This window comes from Amblyomma americanum, chromosome 1 (genome assembly GCF_052857255.1).
Source record: "Amblyomma americanum isolate KBUSLIRL-KWMA chromosome 1, ASM5285725v1, whole genome shotgun sequence".
NCBI lineage: Eukaryota > Metazoa > Arthropoda > Arachnida > Ixodida > Ixodidae > Amblyomma > Amblyomma americanum.
Genome location: NC_135497.1, coordinates 210893867 through 210920867, shown reverse-complemented (window position 1 = coordinate 210920867; position 27001 = coordinate 210893867). Strand labels below are relative to the sequence as shown.

At 44.4% G+C, this 27001-nt stretch overlaps 1 protein-coding gene across 1 annotated transcript in view; it reads left to right on the top strand.

Annotated features, from left to right (window-relative positions):
- The window catches only part of LOC144114569 (sulfhydryl oxidase 1-like), a 97691-nt gene that overhangs the window by 44109 nt on the left and 26581 nt on the right, over nt 1–27001 (top strand). The window contains exons 9-10 of the mRNA XM_077648401.1: nt 4025–4151; nt 7680–8030. Coding sequence (XP_077504527.1) covers nt 4025–4151; nt 7680–8030 — 478 coding nt within the window. The remainder of the gene's footprint in view (nt 1–4024; nt 4152–7679; nt 8031–27001) is intronic.

Genomic DNA, 27001 nt, shown 5'->3' with positions numbered 1-27001 from the left:
AGTGTCAGCAGCTGGCAACGCTCTTGAAAGGACGCACACCTATTGTAGGCAGCATGTAGGTTGTCCTCCCAGCTGCTGCATTGCGCTCACTTTTCTTCTGATGCACGCGAATTCTCTGGGACATTATATGCTGCCAGTATCCCCGATCGTATTTTCGTCACCATAGCTCTTGCCACCTCTTCCTGCTTTCGCTTTGCATAGGAAAGTCTGAGGCGTTTTTTTTTTAAGCGCTCGGTGGCATTAGGGGCGAGATTTCGGAGGTAATGCTGGCACTTGAATTTAAATTTTCTACGATTTCTTCCCCAGGGCGGTATTCTTCTAATGTTTCGGTTGACTCTACCTGCATATTATCTATGTCTTCCTTGAACCGACGGTAACAATTCTGACAGATGAAGTCACTTTCTCGTACTCGGAGAGCTTCTTCGGGAAGTAGGACTTTTTTGAGAGCAGTGACATTGAGTGTCTTTACACTGCGAAAATTACGTCCTTTTTCAATTATCTGTTTGTGCCTTTTTGAGTAGTGGGCACAAAACATTCGCCGCGGAAATCTCTTCATGAATGCAAAAGCTCACCGCTTCCGGAGATTATCGCGAGACAGAAGAGCAGGTGACGGATGCAGGGCCCAGAGCTGCTTTTCCAAAAAAAAAGGAGATGGACAGATGAACGGATTTTTAACACAGGCTGCCCACCGTCGACACTGATGTTCTTTCGGTCTGGCGTACGAGCTGAGACTGAGATACCAAGTATGCTTGTCGAGGGAGCGCTCCAGCGCAGAGAAAACACGTGAGTACAGAAAACGACCCCACCGGGTCTACCAGGCCTGGAAAACGACACACAAAACTCGAGATCCGAACAACATCCGCTCACAAGGGTTATCTCGGTCGAAGGTCGAAGTCTGAGGCATAACTGCTAGGCGTTCGGTGCGTTGCGATGAAAAGATGATAGCGGCGGCTAAAGCCTCGGTGCAGCGGCGGCACACATGATGCTGTGAAATTCAGGGTCGCGCCGGGCATTATATAGCTATAGGAGCGGCTGCCAAGCCCGGTTCATCCCTGGAGCGGCGGTAGCAGCTAAAGTCACCTTGAGAGTGCGACGGGTGCATTAATTGTTTGCATAAACTACCCCTACACACACGTCACTCCAAAATAACGTGCTGAAATATGCTTACAGTAATTTAGGTCCCACCGTTAGAACAGTACGAAAGCGAATAGGAGCTTTAGACCTTTGATTGTAATAGAAAAAAATGCTTACAAATTACACTTATGAACTCAGCAACTGTAGCGTTTAAAATTTACTTACAAAATACCAATACTAAAACCAGCTTCTGACGATTGCGCATCCTAAGAGGGAATACTGAGCAGTCGTAGGGATTGAAATCATGAAGTCTGTTTTGTATTTATTTTCATACTTTAAAACAATATAATGCAATACTTTTTTAATGCCTTAAAGTTATGAAGTATTGAGTATTATTAGGGCAAATTTTAACAAATATCGATGATGATGTTTTTTTTTAAATTCAAGTCAAAGTTGTCACTTTTTTCACGTTTTTGAACTTCTGCCAATTTTGAGGCCATATTGAAAAATATAGGTCAAGTGTAGAGCTACAGATCTTTCCTGAAGTGATTAAAAGTAGCTGAAAAATACAGAGAAAAAGATTCAGTCGGGAGATCTTTACGCATCTTGCCGTAAGGTTGCCCTCAAAAAAGTCTTTTTGGCACCGCACAGCACCGGAAGCGAAGTTTGCGATTTTTTACTAAGAAGATTGGCACAGCAAGAAAACGTTTTTTTATTTCTTTGTATAGTACAAGTTGCAATGAAGTACTGAAAAAATACTTATGCGCGGACACAATTTATTGTGCATGCAGTGATGCTCCAAACTTGCAACTTTGAGAAGTGGCAAAACCGACATTCTCCACCTCTTGTGACATACGATTTTTTTTCGAGAAAACTACGAAGTTCCTTGCTAAACTAAGGTTCATTCCTTTGTGTGGACACATTTACCCATCACATATAAATATATAATTGAAAACAAAAAATGGTCATGGGACCTCAATTACCGTTCTTATCTGAACATGCCCATATATATATATATATTGGCCACTATCTGTGAAAAAAAATTGGCGGTGGTTTAGCTCTGGTTAAACCTGGAGTGACGCAATAGCTACAGCTGGCCGAGTGGAACTTGCTCAGTGGAATTGCAAACTCAGTCTTTCGCCGCTCCGTTTCGCTGGGCATTCCTTCTTCATCTTCGTCCCACTTGACACGGCGCATGCACACAGCTGTGGCAACTCGGTTTCACCTGCGCGCCGCGCCGCCAGCAGCAGCATCTGCTCCACACCACGTGGCTGGTCACGTGACGAACCATGTGATCAGCCACGGCGCCACGCCGCCGGCAGCTGCTCCACACCACGTGACCAACTACGTGACAGCGTGGCAACGAAACCAGGGGGTGGCAGCGCCGCCATCCACGCTGAAGTCTCGAAGTGCTACCGTAATGTGGCTATCGCTACAAAAAAAAATTAATTTTCATCTTGAATAATATTCTTGCTACAAAACAATAACTGGAAGCCCTTCAGTCGTCGCCGATGTCAGAACTGAATCCCAACGAAAAGGCAGTATGTTCAGACTTGTTGCTGCTTGGGTCGTCAATAAAATAAATTGCAGACAAAACGGAGTTGTCAGATTTACGACATTTTAGAGCGCGCATTGCTCATGTAGAGGCTGCCAAGGGACTTTGACACTGCTGCATTTTTGGAGCGTGGTCAAAAAATGCTGCCTTGCGGGAAGAAAAGAACTACATTCAAAATGAAATTTTATTTGTCTTAATTACAAGCCAGATGATGCAGCATGCCCGTAAGCAATGCGGAAAGCTCCGAAGTCGAGTGGCGAAGTCGTCATTAGCGGGCAATGAGCGTGGTACTGTGGTTTCACAGCACGTTAAAAAAATGCCGCCTCATGGGAAAAAAGAAAACTACATCGGAAACGAAACTTTGGTTCTTTGACTACAAGCCAGATGCACAGCATATGCCTGTAAGCAATGCAGAAGGCTCCGAAATCAGTTCTTGAAGTCATCGTTAGTGGCTAACGTTGGTGAATGGGCGCGGTAAGGAAAAAATTAACATGGAGTTGCCTTAATGATTGCCTAGCACAACACTGAAGGAGCTGCCAAGAGGCAGTCACATGAGAGTGCCAACCATTCTGCCCTAGTACTAGCTACAGCTCCACACCATGCTAGTTTGTAGTTACCACTGCCGGCCCACCAAGAGTACCCTGTTGCCAAACGCCACTCTTCGGAGTAGGGATGATGCCACTATTTACGCTTGGGTGCATGGATGCTGTCTGTTGTGCCATTATTGCAGAAGACAGCATTTTTGACACAGTACAAAAACACTGCCCAGGGTTTAGTAGTTGTTTCAGGTGAAGACTTAGAAACTCCCTGGGTGCACTGCTGGTCTGCATGGTCAACCTTCATGAACTAAAATAACTCCTTGAACAAGGGTCTCGACTGCTCTGAATTTGCATTGAGGCATCACCACTGAGCAACGACAAGCAATGGCCAATAACGATGACGGACTCAAATGGGAGGGAAAATTTCCCGTAATCAGTGTGCTGTTAAAAGTCAGGACAGTGATGGATGCTATTGTGACCGTACAGTCCTTGCTGCAGTCAGCACTGCTGGACACCCCTGACCATTAAATCGTAGCCAGGAAATCTACAAGTTCATTTGCTTCAGTGTTCTCTTTTCACTTTTCTCAAATTAAGTAGCACACTTTTTGCAATATACGTAACTTGTACTTTGCTGTTGTGGTTGACATTGCTTCGAATGTGTGGCAGCACTGCTGATATTGGTGTTAAGTAATGCATGTGTGGCTTTGTTAGCAGTCGTATGCATGAAGCATCAGCTGTTGTATTAACTAGCATCCCTTTAGTGTGCACTCAGCTTCATTTCAACGAATTGTCGATATCCTGGAAGTTTAAATTAGTGGGAGTGCATTATGTCATGTGAGAGAAAATTTTTTTGCAGGTGGAACTTCCAGCTGTGGGGCCTTATGAGGGCTGTCGAGGCAGCCGGCCGGGTCTACGTGGTTACCCCTGTGCTCTCTGGATGCTTTTCCACAGTCTGACTGTTAGTGCCTACCACACGTCTGGAGGTATGTTACCTGTGCTATTCTTTATTTCTTCTTGCGAAATCAGAAAACAAAATTTGGCAACCATTCGGCACATGTTGATAGCATCCATTACTGTCATTGGGAAATTAAGACTAGCTTACAATAAAAATTTTAAGTCATTGTAAAACAGTGTTAGTACATTATTGGTTCACTTGTGCATCCATGCTTATACTAACATATTTATTGGTAAGCTAAGTACTGCCTGAATGGCTCTGGCTTTATTGGCTGGAATTACGAGCACAGTTCGTAATTTTGATGTGTCAAAAAGTTAGGATCTTCAGTGAAAATAGACGTTAGGATTGGTGGAAGTATTATATAAAGTGAGCTTTTAAATATAGCCATTTCAGACTTGCTCTTAGTTTAAAAAGCATTCATAGTAGTCAAAACTTGTCTTTGTTTGAAGCATTTTAACGCAATAGCATTAAAGCTCCTGTTCAGTGGAGAACCTGGTTACGCTGGCAACGTGTGAAAAAATGTGGATTGGTCGAAAAGGTAGTGACATCACACGTGGAGTGGCGGATTTGAAAAGTAATTAAAACATCACACAAATTGTGAATATAAGGTTGCAACATGACTCAAATGTCATTATGACATGTAAGAATGTATAGTTGACGCCATTTTAAAGTACAGCCCCCATCAAGAGTATACAGCCCAAGGGGTTAGCTTCTAAGCTGTTTAGCAGGGCTCCCCAGCACATCTAGCAGTTCAAAGCTTGGAAGGATTCAGGACGCAAAGCTTTCGAGGGGTTACGGTCGCTGAGGGTGCATAACAAAGCATACAGCAAGCCTCACAAGCAAACCCCTTGGGCTGAGGGTGCATAACAAAGCATACAGCAAGCCTCACAAGCAAACCCCTTGGGCCGTATACTTTTGATTGGGGGGGGGGGGGGGGGTGTACGGTGTACATGGTATGTGTGCATTTTGCAGTAGTCTTCGGCGGCACAGCCAATACTGGCTATACGAACACAGAGAATGCACGTGCAAATAAAAAAATTGGTATTTTGCACAGCACCGTTGCGTGTCTTATAAGAAGACCGTGAGAAAGGTTTCGGACGCGCTCCAGCTGATAGCTCGATCCCATGGACCTCATTGGTGCTTGTTGTAAGAACAGTGTCAAAATCTGAGCTTTGGGTTTACCATTTTAATTCAAACTTTCAGCTTACAGTAAAACCTCGTTAAAATGTACCTGCTTAAACAGTAGTTTCATTTTACGAGTATTAAAGTTAAATCCCCTACTCGGCTCCCATTGAACATAATGCATTTTGTATCTGCACAAACCGCACGAGCTTATCATGCATGTATTGGTTAACATATAGTTTTTCACTTTTCTTTGCGCACGAGTGCAACGAAATCACGATGGTTGTGTTGTACCCAAAGGGGCCCGGCAGACTATTGCTGTGCAACAACGGCAAGTCGTATGGCCAATGGAAAATTGTAGCCAAGCAGAGCCACGATGGCAGTGACGAACGCCATCCCTGGAGCTCTCTTCAAGAACTAACCGTGCAGTGGCCCTTCAGCACAGTGCATCGCGAGTTCTACGTCCGCGTCTTGCCGAAGCTGGGGCAGCAACACTGGATGCTCAGCATAAGCGAAAAGTTGGAGATCATTCATGCTATTGAACATGGCAACAAGAAATTGGCCCTGTCACGTAAGAGAGATCCCTTCCTTAGGGCACAACGCTATATATTGCCGCATATACGTCGACATTTTATACAAGAACGACCATTTGAAATTGGGGTGTCGACGTATATGCAGGTACCGGCCTATACGCGGGGTCTAACGTAGTTTTGCCCGAGCCTTAAGTAGTACGCACCCCATGCCAATGCCTATTCCCCCGGCAGGGTACATGGAGCTCCATGTGTAAAAAAAAATAAGAGAGTCGTTAATTCGTTTGTAAATTGGTTCCCCCCCCCCCCACAAAAAAAAAATTGAATTGCACACTGTTTAACCGACTTGTTCGTGCTGGCGGTTTCTTTACCGGACGAACAGTTGCAAAGCAAACTTCGGGTAACTTCCAGCACATCCTGGAATCCGAAACTACCGAATCGTTCGCTACACGCCGAATCCGAAACTACCGAACTGTTTGCTGTTAGGTTTGCCTCTAGTCAGGTGGGCTGTACAGGAGGGCATCATTTTAATAGCCTTTTATCTCCATTTGCCTCTGGCTGCTGGCTTCGTGATTGTATTGTTGCGTGTTTATTGCTTTGAGCTGTGCTCATGCCATCATGCCATCCTGCATGGAGCAATGCAACATGGGGCGGGAGGTAATGCATCAACTTATATTTGGAGTCAACCTTTATTACGGTACATATTGCACGTTAGGACCTTTGTAGGGGTTTTTTTAGGACATGTTCACGAAATTTGCGTACCCCTTTTTTGAAGCCTTAACTTAGAAAAAGAAGTGCACAAGTTACTCGAGTAAATAGAGTAAGTGGGCGATATGTATTATTCCATTTTAGTTAAGCTGTCCTACCATTTAGCACATACTTTTTCCGAGCTCTGTCCGATTACGGCTTAATGAGGTTTTACTGTAGTAATTTGGCTAGTAAAATAGGCGTTCTAACTAAATTAAGCCACTTCCAATGATGGTGGGGCATTCTCCGTAGGTTGGCATGTGGTGCATGTGTGAGATCGAGCTCGTTGTTGTTTTCAGAAGGCTTCCTCGCACCATAGCAAAAACTGAAGCTTGTGTGTGGCAGAAGTTTGAACCTAGCCTCTTTATCAAAATACTTGAAGAGGAAGCCGCGAAGTGTGTGGGAAGCACGTGGCAACGCTGAACCCATCAGTGGAGGAAAACACCGCGCATGTGCGGCAGAACTCTTTGTCACGAGAGGCGCATCCATGTTGGACTTCAAGAAACCTGTGCTATGTTGTGAAATGGTGATGACGCGGTCGCGCTCCTGCTGCAGCATCATAACTCTGGCGAAGCTAAATGGCTGTTCTCATCCCTGAATGATCCCTGTAACCGGTGATCTGTTTATTTATCCTGGCTTTTCCTAACAGAGTTCCTTCAAGTGGAACGTGTTTTAGGGTGCTTATGTTGCGATGCAGGAGTGCAGTCACATGCAAATTTTTAAATTTTGCGGGGTTTAGGGTTAAAAAAAAAAACTGAATTGATATAGAAAATAACAACAGAAATGGGCGTTTCTCAATATTCCCTGCAATTATTGTGCAGAAAAATCTGCACTGATATAAATAGCACAAAATATCACTCATTTTTCTGTGTTAAGTGACAAGTAAATTTGGGTGCTTTTAAAAAATATGTGAACATGGCTAAGATTACTGCCCAAAACCCTGCAGCATTCAAATCTTTGCGCAGCACGTTATTTTTTAAACCCTGGCACAAGTTAGTTGCAACACTGTCTATATTTGCATTTTCATCATATTTCTCAGTATCAGTCTCCGGCTACAAAACACGAGGAAGCTGCTCCAAATAGAATCTTCACCTGCTGCTAAGGCTGTTCCAGAATGCTCTTGTCCATTCCCATCACTGCGGATGTCTGTCTTGTAGGCTACCCTCTTGGGAGAGGCACATCTGGTGCAGATGTCCTCCAGGCCATCAGGGATTACGTGGCCTACTTCTTCTCTTGCCGCTACTGTGCTGCCCACTTTGGTGCCATGGCCAAGGATCTGGACTCCGAGGTCCACACGACACGGGATGCCGTCCTCTGGCTCTGGCAAGCGCATAACAAAGTCAATGCACGGTTGGCTGGGGACATCTCTGAGGATCCCTTGCACCCAAAGCAGCTCTTCCCTCCGGCCTCACTGTGCAGCGACTGCCGTGAGGGCACCCAGTGGAATGAGCAGCACGCGCTCAGCTTTCTGCTGCACTTCTATTCACCTGATGGCCTCGTGCCTGTCGGTAGGTCCATCTTGGTTCTGCTGCTTCTTGGGCTGCTTATGCTTGCCCTGGTGGCCACTGTTTGTGCCAGGCGCCGGTTATGCCTGATGCTGTGGAAGGCACTGCACAGGTGGCACAGGCTGCCCACACGGTACTCCTCATACACTGCACGGCTAGCCTGAAAACTACCGTAAAAACCGGACTATAGGTCGGACCGGAATATAGGTCGACCCCCTAACTAACCAATTCTAAAAATGAAAAAGATCTTCAATGGGAAAAGTACCGAAAGACATCCTTACTTTGAAACAAATGCGACTCGGGAGGTTGCACAATGGTGACAGTATTTAATTTCACTTAAATGCTGCTTGTATGTACACCCGGCAAATTTTTTAATATCGCGCACCAATCGGCCCGCGTGTTTGTTTCTGGCACAGGCAAGTACGGCGCCGTAGAGCAAAGCCCTCCTCTTCATGAATCGCCGCAACCAGGATGGCGAGCCTTTGAATTGCGCCCTCGTGAGTCTAGAGGCACGCGCGATCTCTGCCGCTTCCACGCGGATGCATTCGGCAGTCACAGGCAGCGATCTTGCTCGCAGCGCAACGTTTCCTTCCTATTCTCGATACACTACGGTCTGCCCACGAAATGATGTTTTCTTCTGGTTGCTGTAAGTTGTAATACGCAGCTTCTGCCTCCGCCAGTACTGAATGCTCTTTTCGGATACTCCAAATTCGCGCTGTGCCGCCAGGTTCCCGTGAGCTTCCTCGTACTCAATCGTGTTTTTCTTGAAGGCGACGGTAAATTGCCGTTAGCTTCCGCTTTGCATCTACTGAAACGCAAAATGGCGGCACTGCTGCTGATGGGATGGAGGCTGCTGACTTCAGCCACCCATTGTTGCAAGACTTCCGTATTTTTTCCGCCAATGACCGGTATATAAGACGGGGGTCGACTTTTCACCATGGTTTTTTGAAGAAAAGTTCGACCTATATTCCGGTTTTTACGGTAGTTGCATCCTTTAGCCATTTTTGGTTCGGTGACAGCTGAGCTGTGAAAAATTATATGGTGCCCTATTGCAAAGCATGCAATTGTGGCATTTACTTTCTCGGGCAGATTTTCATGCTTAATGCGCATACTTAAGAGAATTATTTATGTTTGATAAATGCAATTGATGGGAATGCAGTCTAATGCAAGTCTGTGAGAACCTACTGGCTAGACTTCCACACTGTGATATACTGCTCAAGTACTTTTGCATATAAGATGTTCAGCTCCCCTAGTCTACTAGGATTGAATAGAATAGACCTGGAAAAAAATCATCTAAATTACGTATCTTGGGAATTATTTCTGGCATGCTTTGCCAGCACATATTTAATTTGAAGGGGCCCTAAACTGCTTCTTCCATTCTTTTCTCATTTTGACCCTTGGCATCCTTTCTGGAGTTATCAGGAGGGTAATAGCATTTGTGAAGCTAGAATTCCATCATGGGCTGGCTTGTTTGCATGCGAGGAAACTGCTTTTACGAGTGCATGGCTTTTAGTATTCTAGCTATGCCAGAAGGGGAGAAAAAGCCTCGAACAAGGATTCAGCAGCTTCGATGAGATGTGGTTGTACAGTCCTTTTAAGTTGGCCTACTGTAAACACTTTTGACCTGGGCCCATATTCTCTTATTTTCAAAAAAAAGTGCAGTCACACCATCTGTACTCATTTTCCCTGGCTGTAGAAAGCCTGGGTCTCTCTGCAGTTGCATGAACTGCTGAATAAAATTAAAAAAGCGACGTTCTCAGAAACACAGTGGCATGTCCTATTGAAAGCTCATCATTACATAATATGTTAGGAAATATATTTGTTTAGAACTGAGAAGAGATGATTTTTGGACGATTGTTTTAAAGTACTACTGCTACCCAAATGCAGCAGCATTGCATTACTACCTGACTTTGATGTGTTAACAGAACAAGCGATTGTTGCATAGGTGGCATGCCACCAAACTGAGTTTTTGCAGCCACGCCTGCAGTGCCACAGCCCATGCAGCAAGAAATGGAGTTGTCGAATTGAGCGTGTTTTGTAGTGAAAGCTACATTGGCCACGAACTCGCAGTTTCACAGTGCTCGCATTCCCATCGTGGTTGCACCACACCACGTGACCAACACAGGACTGGTCACGTGACCGACCACATGGCAAACCACGTGACAACTAGTCAGACAACCAGATTAACCTGGACTTGCGATCAAGATTAACCAAGGCTAACCAAGCTATGCCTTAGCTTTCGCTATGTATATTCTGGCATAGCAGAGTTAAGCCACTGCCAATTTTTTTGTAGCGACTAGTGCATCTCCAACAATGCGTTGTGATACAATTAAGCACCATAGGCACTTCTGCCAGTCGGTGAGCGCTTCTGGGAATCAGTCCTAGCAGGAATCAGAGTTGGAATATGGGCCCATGTCACAACCTTTTTCGTTATTGTCCAGGCAAGTATGTCTTCATGTTCTACTATATTACTGTAGCCTTCATTTGCGACTGGGATTCATAAGCTTTTTATGTGACACACACTGGTCAAGAGTAGTAGAGCATCATGCATGCAGGAAAGGATCTGCACTTAAATATTCAGCTTCTACGATTGGTTTGCTCATTTTTATTCCTCTCAATGTCTATTACTGACTTACTACTGGCTAAACTTTGTGCAGTAAACGAAGTTTGTGTGTTGTTTTGTGATACATCCCAATCTTTAATGAATATGTAGCACAGCAGATGAAACTTATGTTTGGCTACAACAGGGTGCTGCTGTCGCACCATAATATATGTATATATAGCGAAGTATATGCTTCGTTAAAGGAAACGTTTTTATTTGAGTCAACATTTCGATCGGGGGACCGATCGGAGGACCAGTTACCCTTGGCGTTGTGGCCCAACAAATTTTGGCGAATTCGACGAGTTACGTGCACTGGAGAGGCTGCTTCACCTGCAAGCTTCTCGAAAATGCATATATTTTGGTGCAATGCAGCCAAAATTTGTTCTGCTACAGCGCTGAGGGTAACCGCATTTTAGAAATTCAAAAAACTGATATTGCTTACGGTGTTCTACAGGCCCATCAATAATTAAGGAGCCCAGAGTAATAGTTAAAAGGTTAACTATTCAATATGAGTTAACCAGCGAGCTAGTCTACACCGCTAACAATGCTATGCCGAAAAAAGCTTTCTTCTTACTCAAAAAGCCTATTTTTAAAAATCGTGTAAAGTCTTAGGTGAAACACCTTGTACATCACGGGCCAGTGATTTCTTTCGCCATCAACCTTAAATCCGCCTCGTGCGGTGAAAGCGTACTTGTGTTACTTCTTTTTTTTTTTTTGGTAAAGGCTGCTGGTTTCTATCCGGCTGCATGAACTTCAAATGTTAATTAAGCATGATTGCCGATATCTTGACAGCAGTCTTGTTCTAATGACATGCTGATTATTCAATTCAATGCTCTCACTGCCCACATCACTTCGTGCAGTGTGCATTCCCCAACATGTTCTCCGTCTTAGTCTTATAGTCTTTAGTAGGGTGAACAAAATGAAGGGTTGGTGGAAAGTTCGTGGGAATGACAGGGTCTGGAGCGCTTAGCACTTGCTGGCCCTCAAGTGGTCAGTTCTATTACTTATATTCACATCCAAAAGTCCCAAGTTTTCATTCAGATATTATGCTAGGTCTGTCACTGGTTGTCCTTCTAATGGTGACGATATGCCAGTTTAACACAGCTCAGGTTTATTTTTTTTAAACAGAACCCTGTTATACAACTCTGCAACTCCACAACTCTACTGGAAGTTCCAGTTTCACTTGAACTGATGTTTTCATGTACACACAGTTTGTTGATGGGCTGATCAACCTTTTGTAGTCTTGTCGGAAATTTGAAAGCTGTAATAAAACTTTGTAGTTCCTCCACGTTTAGTAAAACTCTCAGTACACTCAGAATTTTGCTCATTCTCAGCTAGTTTATAACGAGGTTCTACTATATTTACTTTTATTTTTTGACCCTCTGCATTCTGTACTCACTCATAAAAAAAATACTGAGAACTGGAATACGTCACGAGAATTGTGTTATAGCCATTTAACTATTAAAATGCTTGTGCATATTAATGATGAGGAATTGTAAGTCAAATTTTTCAAATTGTTGCTGTGAATTTCAGCAATTATACATTTTTGTAATTTAAAAGAGTAACATTGGCAATATTCCAGACAGCTGTCTTTCTGCTATGTATTATATTGTTTATTGCAGTATGAAAAAACTGAGCCAGCCACTTTTTCACTGCATGAACAGGATCATTGACACCAGCATTTAGATGAGAATATTATGCAGTTTTAAGCGGTGAACAGTTCATGAAAATGTTTATTCGTGATGACTGATGTAATTTTGCTTTGCTGACGCTATATTTAGCTGTGTGGCTATGCTGATTGCTGCTTAGGATGAGGAGGAGGCTCTGAGGAAAGGAAAAGTACAGTATAACGGTGTCACTCTGTCTGGGCACTTGAATTTCATCATGAGAAAAGGAAGGAGGGGGAGAGAGAGGGAGAAAGCGAAGTCCATATGGGGCTATTGGCATGAAGCAGGTAGTGTTGCTTGAATGAAGATTCTGAACTTAGTTGAGTATGAATTGAATGCAATTGCATTTAACAAATTGGATATGATGTTAATTGGATGCTAACTGCATAGCTTTTGAACAGCCAAGTGTAAAATGTATTCATACCTACCAGGTGTGTGACTTTTGGCTCATAATAGTTTGCAGTAAAACAAAAATAAGCGAGTATTAGATGTGCTGCAATTAAAGGTGGGCAAATAATCGAAATTTCGAATGTGAATCAAATTTGTTATTCAGTTTATATTCAACTCGAGAAATTGATATTCGAGAATTTCTCAATATGTATTAGAAAATTTCCGATTATTTGGTAGCGATTGAATAACGCGCGTACTTTCGTAAATTCGACCGTGGTAGAGCCACAGTATCTGGGCACAATTTCACCAGCGCTGCGACTAGGAACAAGAACAGAGAAGGAAGACAAGGACAAGCGCTACTAACAACTGAAAGTTTATTTGAAAAAAACACAGATTATATGCACACAACTGACAACCCAAAGCGCCTGCGCTTCCCCCACCAGGCACGCAGAAGAGAGTTAAAAATCTAGATACAAAATTTCACACTCATGTAAGTTCACAGATGGTGTGCTAACGCACGTGTCGATGTTCTTGTGAATGTGATAGGCTTCACACAACTCCCTAGTTAACTGATCTGGATGTCTGAATTTAATCTTAGTTCTGTTAAGCAGAGGAAAGCATGCTTTTTTGTTAGACACACCGGGTTTGTTTAGAAGACAATCTCTGTAATGAAGGGACAGATTTGATGAAGGAGCACCATTCAAAGAGGTTCTATGCTGACGTAAGCGTGTATTTATGCATTTACCGGTTTGCCCAATGTAACTCTTGCCGCATTTAAAAGGTATGTCATAAACCACTCCCTCTGCACATGGCACAAAGGTTGACTCATGATCCACCTGGCATGCATTTTTTCTTTTGCCTCTTAATTGCTTCTGTTCCCGGGCTCTTTTGTCAACAATAGCACAAACCTTGCCTAGTTTATTAGGGACCGAAAAGAGCACTTTTACCCCATATCTAGTGCCAACCTGCTTAAGCCTATGGGATAACTGATGAATGTAGGGTATTACCGCATACTTCGTTCTGTCATTGCCGGAATTTTCCTGTGCTTCATGTCTACCAAACGACTTCATCTTCTTCAGGATCTTGTTGCTAGCAAGCGCTATCACATCTTTGGGGAAGCCCGCTGACCTTAGCCTTAGAACTTGCTTATCGAAACTGCTGCCTAAAGTATGAATACATGACTTAGTAAGTGCAGATCCTAAACAAGACACTGCTATGCCACATTTAACTATTTTCGAGTGCCCAGACTGATAATTTAGCAAGGGCTTTTCCGACCGCTGTAGGAAGGACCAACAAACATGATTCACCTTTTTCTCCAATCTAATATCCAAGAATTGCAGCTGATTATCTTCCGGTAATTCAAAGGTAAATTTCAGACCAAACCCGCAGTTTTCAAAAGTCTTTAAAATGTCATCCACATGTGCCTTGAAGTCATGGGATTCAACAAAAACAAGATAATCGTCTACATACCGGAAGATTTGTTTTACACGGTTGTCTAAGTTAACTTTAATGCTCCTATCTGCATAGGAAAGAAAGATATTACTAAGTACCGGAGCCACTTTTGAGCCAATGCACACTCCTGTTTTTTGAACATATAGCCTGCCTTCCCAATCAACAAATGTGGATTTGAGATAAAATGACACAAGCTCCAAAAACGAGCCCACAGAAACGCCACACTTTGAAATGAATGCTTCTTCATCATTATCCTCTACTATACATTTCTTAACACACTGGAGGAGCCTATCATGTGGCAATGAATAGAATAAATCCTGCACATCAATACTAAACATATCACACCCACCAGGATTATTTAGTTTCAGATATTGCACAACCGCCTCGGAATTAGATACAAGAAACGGGTCTTCTACTGTCAGTGAACACAATTTACTTTGCAAAAAACTTGAAACGGCATGTTGCCAAGTTCCCCGTTCAGTAACAATGCAACGGAAGGGGATGCCAGTTTTATGAGTTTTGGCAGCAAAAAACACTTCTAAAAAGTTGCCTTTCGCCTTCTTAATGGATGCTTGCAGGCCAACTAAATTCATATCACCTACCAGCCTTAACGCCTCGCTTTTTTGTTTAAGGGCACTGGAACGCACAGGCTTAAAGTTTTTGGCAACTGAATTCTTAGCCTTCTCACGGAAAAGTTTCTCTGGCAGCGTAACGAAATCTGGGCAAATTATTCGTATCTGGGCAAATTATTCGAAGGCCGGGTTTAAAGTGCTGGGAAAACAGTACAAAGGCGTCCTTTTTGTGCTCTTCTCCTCTGTCGCGTGAACCGATCACATTCGGACGCTACTGGGTTTTTCTTTTATTTAGAAGAATACTGCAGCCTGAGTGCCAGGCTTTAAGCAGGAGTCGGCGTACACAACATAAATCATCATACATAGCATCAAGAGCATTTCATGCAGGGGATCGTAACAGATGCCAAAGACAAATCAGCAGACGCCAGCGAGCTCTAAGTTAATTGTAAAGCAAAAAACACATTGCAGGGCAAGAGAAAAAACATGATAAATTAGAATAAAGGCAGTGCAACGTAACTCCACGATCTGAACCAGAAAAATAAAGGCAAGTAACAGTATGGTGAACACACTTCGATATTCAGGACAGCGTGCGAGAGAATAATGATACATTCGCACATTGCACAACATCAACAGGTAAGGCATTCTACTGTCGAGCCATTCTTGGAAAGAATGACTCTTTAAAAATATTAGTTTTGCAGGTATATTCTTTAACTTTTTAGGGTGATAGGAGCGTGTTGCACGCGGATTAGCAGTATCTATGTAAAGTGTTTTATTAATTCTTTACTGGTCGTGATAAAGAAAGTAAAAAAGTTTCATCCATTCATGGCAATTTCTTGAAGCCAGGCTTTCCAAGTTTGCGTCAAGTAAGAGCAGGGACGGGGATGTGCGCCAATTATATGCGTTATAGATAAATCTTACCGATTTGCATTGCACCTTTTCAAGTTTAGTGATATTTGTTTGTGTTTAGGGGTCCCAAACAGCTGCAGCGTATTCCAGTATCGGTCTGATGTACGTTTTATATGCTAGTAGTTTTATGTCGCATGCTGATTTTGCCAGTGTTCTCAAGTACCCGAGCTTTTTCATTGCCTTTTTTCAACATATTGTATGGGCTCATTCCAGCTCAAGTCATTTGTAATTATTACACTGAGATATATATAACTTGATACCATATCTGAAGCATGGTTTTAAAGGCAATAATTGAAGTGCAACAGATTCTTTTTGCGAGTGACCGTCATTGCTACAGTTTTTTTGCGATTTATGGTCATTTGCTATGTGTTCCACCATTCTTGTAGCTTGGCCAGCAAAGTATTTAAACCAACCTGATCTTCGGAATTACTGATTTCATTTTAAATTATACATCGGCTACAAAAAGTTTGATTTTCACAGGAATTTCACAGACAATGTCATTAATGAAGATTAAAAAAAGAGTGGTCCAAGAACCGATCCCTGAGGAATTCCGGACTCAATTAAAGCAGGTCTAGAGGAAGCATTGTCAAATCTTAACATTCTAACGACAGCACGAGAGATAAGCTTTTATCCACGCTATCAGGGTATCATTTTTAAGTAGCAATTTTAGCTTTAACAATAGTTTAGGATGAGACACGCGATCGAAAGCTTTTTCGAAGTGTAAAAAAATGATGTCGACCTAGCTATGCTTATCTAATGCTGCAGCGAGATCGTGAATTTTTTCAAGTAGTTGGGTTACTGTGGATAGCCCCTTTCGAAACCCGTGATGCCACATATCAATTACTTTGTTTCTGTCGAGAAAAGTGGAGACGTGTTTGGAAAGGATATGCTCGAGTGATTTGGTGCAAGTGCATAACAGTAAAATGGGTCTAAACGATGCGGATTGCGACAGGTCATTAGTTTTTGGGATAGGTGTTATTTGGCCATATTTCCAGTCGGTTGGACTGCGAAATTTTGCTAGTGGGCTTCCCCACATTTCCCAGCATGGTAAAAACAGGATGGCCAACCACCCACTTCAAACAATTATAGCGCAAAAGCGCGCATTTTTTTTGTTTCATCCTTCCGTAATGTGTTGACACACTGGGACACTGAGGAGAAATTGAAGTTGGCTTGTATCAATAGAATACCAGCTCCTAAACACAAAAAGACCACCTTTTCTGAAAACAAAGCTCTTGTAAAGTCGCAAAGAGCAAGAACTAAATACAGGTATCGCCACCACAGGCCAATCTCGCAAGTACAAGTGTGATGATGAAATAGGAGAAAAGATTACGCAGATCTCTGAGGCTGACAAATGTGCATGAAGGTTATGTGTTTGATCGATATTGAAGTATATAAGCTTTGCTTTGAAACCACCAGTGCACTTTTATCACACGAGGAAGACGGAAAAAGGAACCTGACTGTTGGAAGTCAAAGAAAACCAGCATTTGGCGGCGGAACAGGCGGCTAGCTGAGTTTCGGTATGTTTAAGGGGTGCTTCGCAGCTATGCATTCTTCGTGCCCGCATGGTTTCGTTATGCGCCTCGATTTACATGGGCGGAGCAGCAGGGGACCTCCAAGTGCCACTCTAAGTGCTCCTTGGATGAAGTTCGTGCAACGACAAGCTGTGTATAGCCTAGTGTTCAACGCGCCTCCACGTTAGCAAACGCAGCACTCGGTGTGTTTGCTTTGTCAACGTACCAAGACGCTGGACTGCATAAACAGCCCTACGAGGACTGTCATTACTGAATTTATATATGCCCGCACGTACCAATCGCTTCACATCAGTCGTGACGGTTGTCTGGCGGTGACAGCGATGCTGCCGTCTCCTCGGTGCTAGGGCTTTCATGGCCTCAGCCCTCAAAAGCATCACACTCTGTGTAGGATTAAGGTCGCTGAATGTAGGCCGCAGTTCTTTGCGTGAACTTCTTTGTTGGAATCGGGAACGGGATCCATTGTAATGTTGGTGCAAACATAAACTAAGTGACGACAGCTGATAGACGCCTTCAACGTCCGGCCGGCAGTAGTTTTCATTTCAGCTGCTGCTAGGTGGGAGTGCAGCACTCTCCGCCAGCAACCATGGAGTCCTTGTTTCCATTTCCGCCGCTTTTCATCGCTCTTCTCCTGTTTTGTCATCAGAGAGTCCAGAGTTTGAATCGTAGCGGCGGGAAAAAGTGTTTCAACTTCGAATCCAAATCTCTTAGCAATAAAAGCATTTTTTCGCTGCCGGAAAAGCAGCAACAAAGCCATAAAATGCTGAACTATGGGATTTTACTAACAAAAAAGTTTGATAGCATTGTCCTCAGTGTCTCTTTAACACATACACCCATGGCACTTGTCCTGTCCCCTTCACAACTCTTCTTGCATGAGCTCTGCCATCTCGTTTTGATTGACGAAAGGCCACTTGTGGAATTTCGCTTGGGGCTCCTAAAAGGGGACGGAGCTCAAGTGTCATCGGGAGGGCAAGCGGTTGTGAAAAAATCCCGCCTATTGCATGATGTATTGTAACCTGCACACCTTTGACGTGCGTGTAATGGCAGTCATGAAAATGATAGAAGTGCCGTAGTCACTAGCCAAAAATAGCCTAGCCGTGTAGTTTCAGTTTCTGAGCTTCGCTGACTGCCCATGGCGACAGCGGTTATCGACCGCGCACTGGCCAGCCATGCAAACCCAGCAGCTTCTACTTTTGGACACTGACTTCTGCACCGTTAATCTTTTTCTTTTTAAAACCACTCTCGCTGTTCCGACACCACTGTTCCCGAGGGCCGGAGGACCTAAGCCTCTACTGGCCGGATCACACCACACATATTTCCGGTCTCCGAAAAACCACAAAAAGCACTCGACGGCAAGTATCTGGCAGGTCCGAAGCAAATCCTCAAAGTCGTGGAGGAGCCCGACGTAGCTGGTAGCTGACCCCGGGTTAGGTTTTCCTGTCTCTGGCGGTCGGAGCCCATTGCGTTTGTGGGTGGTCGGGCATCCCGTGAGCGGGGCCGCACCATTGGCCAATCTTGACGCCCTCCCTGTCCTGGCCAGGCAGGCCAGTAATGAAGTCAAGGTATATGAAGGATCAGAGCAAAAACTCGCTGTCCCCATTCCCATCCCAATTCCCATAACCCGTTTATCCAACCCCTTCCGCTACGTCCCAGGGGAGATCAGGGGAGTCTCTTCGGGCCCGCTGCCCCGGCTGTGCTGCTGTGTAGCTTTTCACCCCCCCCCCCCTCATTTTTTTCCATTTTCCCTCCCTACGGGTGGTAAAATTATATCATTGCCTTCGGGCCATTTCATTTTTTTTTTCAGATTGGATCAAGCCTGTTGTACATTAGTGGTGTAGGTAGGGGCTTATTATTTTGAATTCTTTTTAGGTTGCTCCAACCTAACAGATGTTCTGACACCACTGTGTGTTCCACGTGCTCACGTCCGCATTGTTCTTCCAGCTTGCTAAAACTGTGCGCTCGTCACGGGCTTTTCACTGCTTGTCAGATGGGACCTCACGTTGAGGTTGCATTGGATTTGCGCATTTGCAGCAGTTACAGCAGTAACAGTGGCAGTTGGCAAAAATGCCGGCATTATCTGTGTGAAGCCTTCACCCTGCAAAAGCACCACCCACCAATCACCCCCCCATTGCACCTCCCTAGCGAGGGGGATGCCTACCCTCCCACTGACACCCCCAATCCACCTTCCCACCCCATGCCCACCCACTTCATTCTCCAGAAGCAACATCTACCACCCACCCACCTAGCTCTACCTTCCAGAAGCACCTCCCAGCTCCAACACCTACCTCCATCCTCCACAAGGCCTCCACCCACTAAAGCCCATGTAGCAGCAAAACGAAAAAGCAACTGTGAAAGCGAATTCAAAGACTAGTGGGAAATAATCCACTGCACAACAGAACCTTTCCAGTCGTGGCCGTATATAAAAGACCTAGCTGGAAATTTATTAATTTTTTTCTCAGTATGCTTTGCAAGTAAAAGAATCCTGATATGTCTCAAATCGTGCACAATGATCTGCATCCCTTGCAGGCGAGCATGGGAACAAATAAAACAGGAAAGAATAAAACAAAGTGTTCACAAGCAAACCAGGACTAATGGCAGTGTGGATGAACAGTGTGTTTTTTAAAAGTTGTTAAAAGAATAATTCATAAAGTTGAAAGAACATTTCATTTTGCAGTTATCCTTCAATTTGGTCAGCCTTCAAGGTGTTAGCCTTCAAGTGCTATGCACAACACTACAATGAAATTGTCCGTGCACTGCACAGACATTACGTCCCTTGCTTTTCATTTGGCAATGTTAGCATTGTAAGGACAAAACTTATGAGAACAGACTTATGAGAAAGCTCGAAGCCGAAGTCTAATTGGCAAGGCTGACTGCTTTCAGTTTTTGTTTTATCAGCTATAACTAGAATGCGTTGCTGGTATTAGTCCACAAGAAAAACTTATTTAATCTTAGAAAGCTATGCACCACTGCTTGTGCTCTGGCCTGGCACAGAACAGAAACTTTCCAGTAATAGACATACAGTTGAGCCCACATATAACGGCCCCACTTAAGACGAACTTTCGCTTATAACGAACGAGGCTTGCATGACCGTCAAAATATACATTGTTTCAATGGCACAAAATAACACGTATAACGAACGTCATTAAGCTCTGCTGATTGGTTACAGCGAACAGACGGCGTAAATCCGGCGCCGCGATGCGAGATAACCTGCCTCCGACCCCTTTGTGCGCCCGGCGCGCGGCATGTTTTCCCGAGACTCATCGCAGGCCAACTGCCTGCCCCGTTTCGCGCCGCTCTCGAGCGAGCTACCCTTCCCCGCCAACGTGCCTTCCAACATCGCCCTCCCGCACCTCCTCGCAACTCCGCTCCTCTCTCCTCACTCTCTTGCAAATCCGCGCGTGGCCTCCGCGATCAACCGCACCGCTGCTAGTGCCGATCGCGGAAGCCACGCTCCATGAAGCAGGCCTTCCGTGGGAGCTAAGAGGTGGCTGCTGCACTGACACTCACGGACGCCCTTATTGGTCTCTCCGCTGGCGCTGTGCGTCTGTATCTTTAGCTTGATTGGCTTGATTGCCGCCTGTACACGTTGCACGTCTACCCCATCGTGTGTCTTTAATGCGACAGCGTTAAGGAGCTCGTGTCGCAGAAAAGCTGGTGTCTTTCAGGTGTCGCAGAAAAACTGGTGCTGTTCAGGTGGTGGATCAGGTGTCCACCAAGATATGTTTCCTTTCCTTAAATTGTCTGGGCCATTGTTCAGTTCTGTTCTGTGGATTCCTTGGCAGTGCTGCAACACGCTGTGGTGTCCTGCTTAAGCTTAAGCGTCCTGCTTAAGCTTAAGCGTCCTGCTTAAGCTTAAGTGTCCTCCAAATTTTCATTTAATTTTCCTTCCCATAGGGCCCGGTTCTTTGGGTGTCCACCGAGATATGTGAGACAGGCGTCCTTTCCTTAAATTGTCCAACGGCCACGTGTCCCATCACACGTGGCCCGTCACACCTGTCGCTTTCGGTTCCGTGCATTCCTTGGCAACGCTGTCGTGTCTCACTCTTAAAGACGAAGCTTAAGCGTCCTCCAAATTTTTGTCACTCTTGTTGCGGTGCGGACGTTTGTTTCGTTGGCTTCGTTCATATCTTGGGCCCTGGATGTAATTCGGGATGCCGGACAGGAACACCGTGCCCATTTCCATTGTATTCAGCGGTAGAGATGATGAAAGCGGCACGGGCAGAGGTGATGGCCACTGGCGAGCGGAACTGCTTCCGCAAGGCCAGCTTCGTCGACACTGCGTGATGTGGAGCCTGATGCTTCAGAAGATGACCAGCTTGGCGGCGATTTGTGGCAGCGTGTTGTCGACTCCGACATGGGGACCATGACATTGGTTGGAATGATTTTATTTCTGTTGATGACGATGCCGGCACCGCGGAACCGTGCACGGACGAGGGCATCGTTTCTGAAGTGCGAGACGAGAGTGACCCGGATGAATAAGATGAGGATAAAACTTCGGAGCCAGCACCCATAAGCACACCTGTAGCAATGGGCTACATAGAGAGCCTCAGACAACTTGTCTATTCCAAGGGCCTCGGCGATAGCATGCGTCTGCTTTAAATAAACTGGAAAACTCCCTCATCGGATCTGCGCTGCAGAAACAGACGTTCATCACGGACTTTTTCGCAAAGAAAAATTTTGTGTTTTGACAAATTTTGTGTCTTTAAAGCTGTGGTCCACTTACTACGAACTTCGGGATATAACGAATGGGTGCTGCGTGACGCTCATGTTCGTTATAAGCGGGCTCGACTGTATATCAAAAACCCTGCTGGAATATTGACAAGTTTTGCTTTGCTTTCTGCATTCAAACTCCTCACAAGTAAAGTGACCTTGATAGCTGTCAAATTGTGCACAATTTTTATACTGCTTGCAAAAAGGGCATAAATAAAAAGTAAAATGAGGAGAACGAAGCTTTGAGAGCGAAGGTCTTGTAAAAGATCGCAGTATCAATAAATAAAAATAAATAAATAAAAAATGAGGAGAACGAAGCTTTTTGGTAACAGGGATGTGGTAGGAGCTGAGGATGCATGCCTGGACTTGGGCAATACAAATTGAACAGTGTGGTCTGTGCCTATTATTGCAGAATCCGCTAACACATTCGATAGCAAATGAAGGCCTCAGGCTTTGCAGTGACATGACTCCAGAATGTTGCCTTTCCTGGCAAAAAAGTGTGTAATTGAAAATTCAAAATCTATCGATTTATTGTTGTGTATGAATGCAAATCTGAAATAACATAGTGCTACAATGCCAGACAACGTAAACTGTCTGTATGGCCACCAAAGAAAGGCTAAGCTGGTATAAAAAGGGGTAAAAACATTCACTCTATTCACAGTCGATCACTATACAGCCATGTACTCATGTTCCTTGATGTGGAGTGTGCGTCCAGGAAGAAGCTCCAGACTGACATTCTGGGCTGCTTTTATCACATAATCTGGCACCTCGCTGTCCCCTTCTTTCACAGCATAGCGGGGCGTGTACATGCCCACAACTTCCATGGCACTTGATACTGGTATGATGATAAAGAAGTTCTGTTGCCAACTTCTTTTTTAGTCTCAGTTTATGGAGGTACTTCAGGTGTTCACAGTTGTTTCTCTTGAGACTTGTGTGATAATGTGATCTGCTGAGAACACACTTCTTTTCAAATTATAGCATCCATTTTCACATTTTTGTCACACAATACATTGTTACTTTTGTGTGTATGTGATGAGCACTGCATCTTGAAAAGACGCCAACCATTCTCTTTGAGACATCAGAGCACTGATGTGATCCTGAACCGAACATCCTTTTTTTTACTGCACTATCAAATGAAAGCCAAGTCGTATTTATTTTTTCGTAGCTTTAATAAATTTGTTAAGCAGCCTAAAAAAACTTGAGTTCCTTCTGGAACATATATTCTGGGATTGGTAATGTCATAGAGTGTACAAAAAGTCTTTTCTGCAGGGCTCGGTTTTTGCCAAAAAGCAACTTGCATGGTAAATTATTTGGAAGGGTACCAGGCTTTCCGAGCCATTCACAGTGCATGTGGCCATTTGCTGACATAACTGAAGCTCATAGAATGCCAGGAGCATACACATCTACTCTCGTTAGATGTACTAGTTGCCTTTTGTGAGAGCTTGTGTGTTTCATTCACACATTTGGGAGGATAATTTCAGCCAAAGTGAGACATTCCACTTTGTACCCAATTGACTGCTCTGAACATAAAATTGGAATTGCTGAAGCTAAACGATAAGCTTACTGCCGATTTGGTGATTTGTTGAAAACAGTGGGAATTTGATATTTATCATTGGATTAGCAGAAAGGTCTGTGCAGGCGGAAATGGCGACCGCCATCACACGTGACCTCGTGATGTGATCACAACCTGCCTACCGGATTGTGACCAAACTGCCCACCATGGCAGGTAGCAGTTAAATTAATGAGCGGTGGTGAGAGGTTGCTTAGAAAGAGCAACCTGTGTCTCACAAGCCCCACCAGTGGCTATGTTTGAAACAGCCACCTGCTGGGGCAGTGGCGCATTGCTTAATTGGTGTACCCCACTGCACCAGGCATGCTATGAGGACTGCCATTGATCTATGAGCGTAAAGTGAAGAATGCCCAATACTGCATATATGGTCATTAGCTACAACAGAATCAGCAGCAGCAGAAAATGCTAATGCATTACACAATCCACCAAGGATCGCCTAATAGTTTGTTTTTTCTCTCTGCGAGTATGGGAGTATGCGTGCTATTGCTGTGGGTTTAAGACATTCAGAATTACTTTAATTTTCAAGGTTTTGATCTGAGAAGAATTAAGATTCCTTAGCAGATTTATTTTCGTTTTTCATCCCTACAATGTTTAGAAACTGGCCAGATGCTATCAGAACTCCAATTCACCCCCTTTTTTTTTTTCTGAGCATTACAGGATTAGCCATGTGGCCCTGAAACTCATGGTTCTTCCTTTCTGTTTTCTTCTGGATGTGTAACTGTTTTCTTTGAGAGCTGTTCCAATTTGCATTTTTAAATGCTCAGTATTAGTATGGCCAACCCTTAGCACTTTTGTAGTAGATGGCCTGTGTCCAGTGTAGCCTTGGTAGAGATGTAGCCAGGAACATGCTGCTCCTTTTGAGTAAGCCCATCCCGTTACGAGTTTCATTCCTTAAGCACCACGTGCGATGAATGCACTTCCTGATGTGTGTATATGTGCAAGAAAGTGCTGCTGCATCAACAGCTCTTGTATTGATGACTTTTGTGCAATTTGCTACAACGCTGACTTAGGCAACTAAGTTAGCACAGTACTACTGGAGCAGTAAGGGCAGTGGAGTTTGTGACCAGAACTATGCAGTGGTAGTTAGAAGCTTTCGCTGAATCTCAGGGGGACATGATGCTATCCGAATGATAAGGTATTGGTGCAGGCTAGATCTAATTAAACTCTAGTTTATTGGAGAATCGGGGACTGGCTGGAGAAGGCCGCAGGTTCACTATCTTTCTCGGTGTCTTCCACGGTACAGTAGTCAGGGCAGCGCTTTCTGCCACCTCAAGTGCAAGTCAGATGCTTAGTAGTGTTTTTTGGGCCAGCCCTTGGCACTTTCACTATCGGTCTCTATTCTCTGGTATACTTTCACTGGAGATGTCTTGGAAAAGAAATTGCGTCTGAGCAAGGGTTCATACTGTGGAACTTTTGGTTAAGGATACAGGGCAGGCTAAAACCGAATGCCGAAACATTCCCAAACATTATTCTGTGACTTGCATGCTTTTACACCGATTTGGTAGAGCTATAGCAGCCTGGTTTCAGAAACCAAATGGCGAATGGGCATGCTCAATGCTCAAGAACACTGTCAAAAGCAAAAACAGGAATTTTGGTAAGCTCAGCCGATTCTTCAACAGTAGTCAGGCAAAGCAGGAAAAGTACATGATATGTTTCATTGAACACTGGCACAGTTTACTCCAGTCTCTTCTTACCTCATGTGAGGCACACAATTTCTTCACTCCTGTGTGATTATTTGGAAAGTTTCATTTTGCTTTTGGTTGGAGACTTGGAAAATGTGCAAGGCTGTGTGGGTCACTTATTTTCACACGTTTGCTGCTGCCAGTGATGCCTCTCACATTCTGTGTACGAAAGACTGTGACACTTGGTGTGTGCAAGAGCGAGGGAACAGACGAGCCTTTCGCTTAAATACACTCACCTAAATCAGGTCCCTATGCGTGAAAGTCAGTTTTCCAACAGCTAGCACAGCCAGATCTTCTCAAGAAGTGTTTCCATAGGTGAGCCTAAAATTCCAAGGAGTCATTTAACCATGTCATCTGGGAACGCACACCAATGAATGCCTTTCTTCTAATGTGCATCTCAGAATTAGAATTACCAATGTAGATGCAGCGCTCATATTTAGTGATGGCAGCATGGCCATAGTTAACAGCCTATGACACTCCTGGTGATATCCCAAGGCATTTAGTATATCCTAGGGTGCTGCATCGTGATAACATTGCATTAGGTGGACCATTGTTCAGAGTACTTTACTCGGAGAGATGTACAGGAGCACTGCCAGAAATGCCATGCGAGAATGGTGTTTCAAGTTGATCTGTTTTCTCCGTGGCAAAAAATGGCACATAGTCGAAGTGGCCGCTGTGCAGATTCAGTATTGGTGGCAAACCAGCAAAGCAAGAGCAATGGCCAGCGCGAGTCGGCACATTGTACCCGTGTAGTTTCGAATTCGTACAGTTCTTGAACGTCTTCCGCCGCACGAACTTGAAAAGCAGTCAGAGTTCACGGAACTCACCTATGCGGAGTCTTTCGTTCCGAATACGGAAAGAGGTAGCAGCGAAGCGCGTGGGAGGCATACGGCTTCACGGAGACGGCGAGCGTGGGAAAAAATGGTGCATTTCAAAGCGACGTCAGCGTACCCGCGGCAAAACGCACCGCAACCCTGACTTTTCTATCGTAAAACCGTAAATAACTGGCGTTTCGATGACAGGCAAGATGCCCCTCATTATATGTAAGCCACCGCAGAGTGCATATCGCCGAATACGATGCCGATTTTGGCTCTAGTCGCTAGGCCTAATGACGGAGGCTAACGCCGACGGAGCGCTTGATTCGGCCGTTTCTGGATTCTCATTGTTTCGCCATCTTCGCGTTCTCATTCTGGGCCCATCGTACTGCGGGCGCAATGCAGTTCCCGCAGCGGCGTGTTCGCTTTCCCGTTTAGACTTTGTCCCAACCCGTGCGTTCATCGGCGACATGCCGAGGGCAGCACAGCCAGGCCGAGCTCGTGAAAGCGGTCGCCGCCCGTCGTCTGTGCACGTGTCGCGCGGCGAAGTTTAGGCTCTAGGAGCTTTAGAATGTGTGCAACACAGCTGTCCTTTTCCTCCAGCATAATGGCAACATGTTCATGATTTTTTCGGTGAAATATGATTTTCTGGACTGCCTGATTTTTTGGTCAGTTTCGCAGTCCCTAGAGGGTCCGAAAAATCGGTCGTTGACTTACTTAGCACTAAACGAGAAATATGAGAGTTATCTAGAATTTTATACAGATGGTTCGAAAATGGCTAATTACATACCTACAGTCAAACCTCGTTATAATGACACAAAAAATCGTAAAATATTTCGATATAGCTGAATTCACAATATAAAATTTCTCTAGGAACGCATGCATGAGCAGAGAATTTGAATCAATGAAGGGACCATAACTCAGATGATGCTTACTAAAGAAATGAAAGATGTTTTCTGAAGTTTTAACTCCATTTCAAGCGGCTCTTGGCGATTCTGGAAGCCGCAAAAAAAAAAAAAAACGAGATCCAGTTAGGTTGGCTTCTCCGTACGCCATCGCCAGCATGCAATGGCAGCAGG